The following is a 6,360-nucleotide window of genomic DNA, read 5'->3' as shown; positions in this document are numbered from 1 at the left end:
GTGTGTGTGTGTGTGTGTCCTGTGTGTGTGTGTGTCCTGTGTGTGTGTGTGTCCAGTGTGCTGTGTGTGTGTGTGTCCTGTGTGTGTGTGTGTCCTGTGTGTGTGTGTCCTGTGTGTGTCCTGTGTGTGTGTGTGTGTGTCCTGTGTGTGTGTGTGTGTGTCCTGTGTGTGTGTCCTGTGTGTGTGTCCTGTGTGTGTGTCAGGTTATTATTGACACTGATTCACCATCACCCCAAAGCCTGTGTGTGTGTGTGGATAGTGTGTGTCCAGTGTGTGTGTGTGTGTGTCCAGTGTGTGTGTGTGTGTGTCCAGGTGTGTGTGTGTATCACTGACACAGAGATACTGAGGATTCATAATAAACCCTAAACCCTGGATAGAGGGGCTCAGTGAATGTGGAGGTGAATGTGATCAGGTGGGTCAGTGTGTCAGAGGAGGCTCTATAGAAGGACAGAGTGCCGGCTGGCCAGTCCAGATACACTCCTACTCTGTGGGAGCTGGAGGAGGGGACGTCTATGGTAGTCCGATTATTATTGTGCCAGGCAATGTAACTGTTGTCAGAGCAGTACAGACTCCAGGACTTGTCATTGTCTCCAAGACAACAGTCCTTAACCCCTCCTCTCCTGCTGATTCCTTTATATGTCACTCCTATATCAGCCTCTCTCCCACTCCACTCTACCTCCCAGTAACAGCGCCCAGTCAGACCCTCTCTACACAGCACCTGTCTACAGTCCTCAAATCTCTCTGGGTGATCAGGATACGGCTGCTCCTCTCTCCTCCATGTCACCTTTCTGTTCCCCTCAGACAGAGAGAGGAGTCTGTTTACTGTGTTTAGGTCCAGTGTGAGATCACAGACATCTGATGGATGAAACCAGACACAATATTAGAAATCATCATCATTCACATTAGAATGTTAACTCACTTTTCACTAATTCATTTAATGTAGATGTTTCTAGGTATCAAAAGGAGAAGTTAAGGTAACTTGAGACTTGTTGAATGATCATATGTTATACTGTATGGTAATATAAAACTCACTAATTCCCATTAATTGCACGCACGCACGCACACACACACAGACACACACACAGTCAAAGCAACTCTTTGTAAACGTTGGTGTCCCTGATTTCTGCTTCTGTAGAACTACAGCTGATATTTAATATGACCAAGTCAGTAATGATGGTGGTCTTTGACTTTGACTTAACTTGAATTAAGACTTATTCTTAGTCATATTCTTCACATCAGTCAATACTCACATTTTCTAAGCCCAGGTTTCATTCTGTTCTCTCCACCATGTTCCACACTGTAGCGGTAAGCAGAAGAACAGACAGTCATTGAGGGACACACCTGAACTCCTCACACTCACACACACACACACACACACACACACACACACATCATATAACTTTGTCCAAGTGGTGGTCAGAATGTTTGTCTTAACTAGCCTGATAAGTCAACATGTCTGATATGAACATTGACATAAACCCTCTACATACTTGAGTTTCTCCAGTCTGCAGTGTGGATCCTCCAGTCCAGCAGAGAGCAGTCTGACTCCTGAGTCTCCTGGGTGATTGTAGCTCAGGTCCAGCTCTCTCAGGTGTGAGGGGTTTGACCTCAGAGCTGAGACCAGAGAAGCACAGCCTTCCTCTGTGACTAGACAGCCTGACAGCCTGACAAAGAGTCAAATCATATTAAAACCACACTGATATTCTTTGGTGGTGAAAATAGTGGCAGTAAAAAAAACATATTCAGATATATCAGTGTCCTGAAACCTGCAATATCTATTCATAAATGAATGTTTCATTATTATAAATGACAAATTATCAAAGTATTTCTTGTACAAAAATGTATAATACAAATATTTTAGTAGACTGACCAGACCAGTTGTATTGAGTAAACAGTCCACAACATATCTATTTAGACAGTGAGGTATCAGATTGAGATTGTATTGAGTATACAGTCCACACCATATCTATTTAGACAGTGAGGTATCAGATTTAGATTGTATTGAGTAAACAGTCCACAACATATCTATTTAGACAGTGAGGTATCAGATTGAGATTGTATTGAGTAAACAGTCCACAACATATCTATTTAGACAGTGAGGTATCAGATTTAGATTGTATTGAGTATACAGTCCACACCATATCTATTTAGACAGTGAGGTATCAGATTTAGATTGTATTGAGTATACAGTCCACACCATATCTATTTAGACAGTGAGGTATCAGATTGAGATTGTATTGAGTATACAGTCCACACCATATCTATTTAGACAGTGAGGTATCAGATTTAGATTGTATTGAGTATACAGTCCACACCATATCTATTTAGACAGTGAGGTATCAGATTGTATTGAGTATACAGTCCACAACATATCTATTTAGACAGTGAGGTATCAGATTGTATTGAGTATACAGTCCACACCATATCTATTTAGACAGTGAGGAATCAGATTTAGATTGTATTGAGTAAACAGTGTTCACTCAAAATGACACAACGTCTATGTTCCAGTAGAACAAAACGTTTACTAAACCTTTTACCACAATACATGGTTACCATAATTCAGAGGTCCATCAAAACATGCTAACCTCCCAGGCCATTAATAACAGAGCACAAATAAAACAGAAATATAGGGATACTTAAAACATGAACTTGTCAATCTACCAAAACTTTTCTTGAACCTGTCTAGGACTGGGGTTCCAATTAGCGCCAACAGTCAATTAAATTGCAGGGCGCCAAATGCAAATCAAAAGAAATCTGATAGAAATCTAATTTCTCAAACATTCAAGTATTAGGCACCATTTTAAATTGATACAATTAACATTCTAAAGCTAGGGGCACTAGCTTCACTGTCCAAACACATATGGTGTGGACTATGTGTGCCTGGAAAACACATTTGGATCTGGTGAACAGTTATCACTTGTTGACCAACTACAGGAATACTGACCTCAGAGTCTCCAGTTTACAGTGGGGATTCCCCAGTCCAGCAGAGAGCAGCTTCACTCCTGAATCCTTCAGGTCATTGTTACTCAGGTCCAGCTCTCTCAGGTGTGAGGGGTTTGACTTCAGAGCTGAGACCAGAGAATCACAGCCTTCCTCTGTGACTCCACAGCCTGACAGCCTGACAAAGAGATCATCATGACTTCACAAACACACTGTTAATTTAACACCAGTAGTGTAGAAGGACAATGGCAGATGCATTTGGTTTATTCTCTCAAACAACATATAGATTCATCTTCCGTCTCCTAGAATTGTATGGTCATATTGTTATACTAATGTGAAAATCAATGCATTTATTCAATATGTTATTCAATATAATATTATATACAATATTATAATACATATTTTTCTCTAAACTGAATATTTCTTCCTGATGATTAGTTCTTATATGTCATTTTATTTACTCACAGAACAGCTCTGGAGGCTTTGACCACTGGCAGCAGCCTCAGAAGACCTTCCTCTGATCTGGAGTATTTCTTCAGGTCAAACACATCCAGCTCCTTTTCTGAAGTCAGCAACACAAAGACCAGAGCTGACCACTGTGCAGGTGACAGGTTGGGTTTTGAGAGACTTCCTGATCTCAGGTATCTTTGGATCTCCTCCACTAGAGAATGGTCATTCAGTTCATTCAGACAGTGGAACAGATTGATGCTCCTCTCTGGAGAGGATTCTCCCTGATCTTCTCCTTGATGTACTTGACTGTTTCTTCATGGCTCTGTGAGCTGCTTCTTGTCTTTGTCAGTAGACCTCGTAAGTGCTTCTGATTGGACTCCAGTGAGAGGCCCAGAAGGAAGCGGAGGAAAAGGTCCAGGTTTCCCGTCTCACTTTGTAAGGCTTTATCCACAGCACTCTTGTAGAAAGTAACTTCAGGTTTGATCCTCACAGAAAAGTTCCTGGACGTTGATTGCAGTTTGTCCATTAGATTCTCATTGTTGTTGATGAATGAGAGGAACACATATACAGCAGCCAGAAACTCCTGAATGCTCAGATGAACAAAGCAGTACACCTTGTCCTGGTACAGCCCACATTCCTCTTTAAAGAGCTGTGTGCACAATCCTGAGTACACTGAGGCTTCATTAACATCAATGCCAGCTCTTTCAGGTCTTCTTCATAGAAAATCAGATTGCCCTTCACAAGCTGTTGAAAAGCCAGTTTTCCCAGTGACAGAATGCTCTTTATTCCAGTGTGGACCTGTCTCTTCTTTCCCAAGATACTTTTCATTCTTCTGTTTGGTATGAAACACCACAAGGTGTGTGTACATCTCAGTCAGAGTCTTGGGCATCTCTTCTCTCTTATGTTTCAGCATGTGTTCAAGGACTGTTGCAGAAATCCAACAGAAGACTGGAATGTGGCACATGATGTGGAGGCTCCTTGATGTCTTTATGTGTGAGATGATTCTGCTGGCCAGGTCCTCATCACTGAATCTCTTCCTGAAGTACTCCTCCTTCTGTGGGTCATTGAACCCTCGTACCTCTGTCACCTGGTCAACACACCCTGAAGGGATCTTATTGGCTGCTGCAGGTCGGGTAGTTATCCAGAGGAGAGCAGAGGGAAGCAGATTTCCCTTGATGAGATTTGTCAGCAGAACATCCACTGAGGTTGACTCTGTGACGTCCCAACAGATCTTGTTCTTCTGGAAGTCTAGGGGCAGTCGGCACTCATCCAGACCATCAAAGATGAACAGAACTTTGTACTTGTTGTAGTTGGAGATTCTTGATTGTTTGGTTTCCATTGAGAAGTGATTAAGAAGTTCAATGAAAGTGTGTTTGTCCCCTTTCATCAAATTCAGCTCCCGAAAAGGAATGAAAATACAAATTGGACATCCTGATTTGCTTTTCCTTCAGCCCAGTCCAGAATGAACTTCTGCACAGAGACTGTTTTTCCAATGCCAGCGACTCCCTTTGTCAGCACAGTTCTGATAGGTTTGTCTTGTCCAGTTAAGGGTTTGAAGATGTCGTTACATTTGATTGCAGTCTCTGGTCTTGCTTGTTTCCTGGTTGTTGTCTCAATCTGTCTCAGCTCATGTTCATTATTGACCTCTCCTGTTCCACCCTCTGTGATGTAGAGCTCTGTGTAGATCTTATTGAGAAGTGTTGGGTTTCCTTGTTTAGCGATCCCCTCAAATACACATTGAAACTTCTTCTTTAGATTAGATTTGAGTTCACGTTGGCAAATCACAGCAAGCTCATCTGAATCTAGAAATAACACAGAGGATATTAATATTACATCTGTTTTAATGTCTACAGTATTGTAGGACTGTTATAAAGTTGTAAATTTGTACATTATAATAATTTATTCTGACTGTATAAATGTGTAAATGTTTTCATAATGCATTACAGACTGGTGTGACTGATTATATTATTATTGGTATTATTGATGGTATTATTAATGTTCTCTCTCTAAATGAATCACCACAACACATCCCTGCTGCTACTTGATGAGGTCACTAGGTGTTGTGTTAAGGCTGCTACAATATCATTGAGTTACACAGCTACTTTAGCTGTACTTTAGCTACAGCTTTTAAACGTTATAAAACATTTCAACATGAGGCAGACAGATCTTACATTTCTCCAGTGTGTCAGCAAGCTCCTTCTGGTTCATTTTCCTCAGGATGTGCAGTGTGATCTTCAGAGCCCCCTCTCTGGCACTGCTCTCCTGCTTCTCATCTTCAGCGTCCACCACTTCCTTATCCTGCTTCTGACTCTCAAAGCCTTCTGGGAGTTCTGGACTAAGAATCCTCTTGAATATCTTCAGCTCGTTCTTCACAAATGTCATAATTTTCTCTTCAAGCATCTGAAATAAATAAAGTAAATAAGTTAAGCAAGAGAATAAATGCTTTCTCATTAACACATTAAAGAATGATTGACAGATCAACTTTACTTGAGGTAAACAAAAACAAATGTACATAACAGGACCACATACACTGAATATGGAGTCCAGGTCTGTTTGATGACTCTGGGAAGACTGACAACTGAGAATCTCTGACTCTGATCTCTCCTGTTGGTTTCTGTGGACAAAACATGAGATTACATCTCATCATCCAGGGAGTACACACACACACACACACACACACACACACACACACACACACACACACACACAGGGAGGGAATGTTGTGTTTGTTTAATATTGTTTTAGGACTATGACAATGGACAAAATGATTAGCCTATGGATTATGAAAACAACAAAAAGAAGAAAGAAAGAAAAGTCTCCCTCTCTAAACTTCATAGGTAGACCCATAGACCGGTCACTCTTCATGGACACACAGCTGGGTACAAGGGAGGCTGGTCTCTCCTGCTTGATTGGACTTCAACACAACAGAGACAAACATTACATCTCTCATCTTCTCTGAGCTTAGATGGG

At 41.3% G+C, this 6,360-nt stretch overlaps 1 protein-coding gene across 1 annotated transcript; it reads right to left on the bottom strand.

The window, feature by feature from the left end:
* Positions 1-4,114: 4,114 nt before the first annotated feature.
* On the bottom strand, positions 4,115-6,029 carry LOC135568610 (NACHT, LRR and PYD domains-containing protein 3-like). The gene is made up of 3 exons (XM_065015419.1): positions 5,920-6,029; positions 5,562-5,790; positions 4,115-5,192 (listed from the first exon to the last, which is right to left on the bottom strand). The coding sequence occupies exons 2-3, from the start codon at positions 5,788-5,790 to the stop codon at positions 4,783-4,785; spliced, it is 639 nt and encodes a 212-aa protein (XP_064871491.1). The 5' UTR covers positions 5,920-6,029; the 3' UTR covers positions 4,115-4,782.
* Positions 6,030-6,360: the final 331 nt, after the last annotated feature.

This window comes from Oncorhynchus nerka, unplaced genomic scaffold, assembly GCF_034236695.1.
Source record: "Oncorhynchus nerka isolate Pitt River unplaced genomic scaffold, Oner_Uvic_2.0 unplaced_scaffold_1448, whole genome shotgun sequence".
In the NCBI taxonomy this organism is placed as follows: Eukaryota; Metazoa; Chordata; class Actinopteri; order Salmoniformes; family Salmonidae; genus Oncorhynchus; species Oncorhynchus nerka.
The sequence above is the reverse complement of the archived record's forward strand: the minus strand, read 5'-3'. Positions and strand labels throughout refer to the sequence as shown.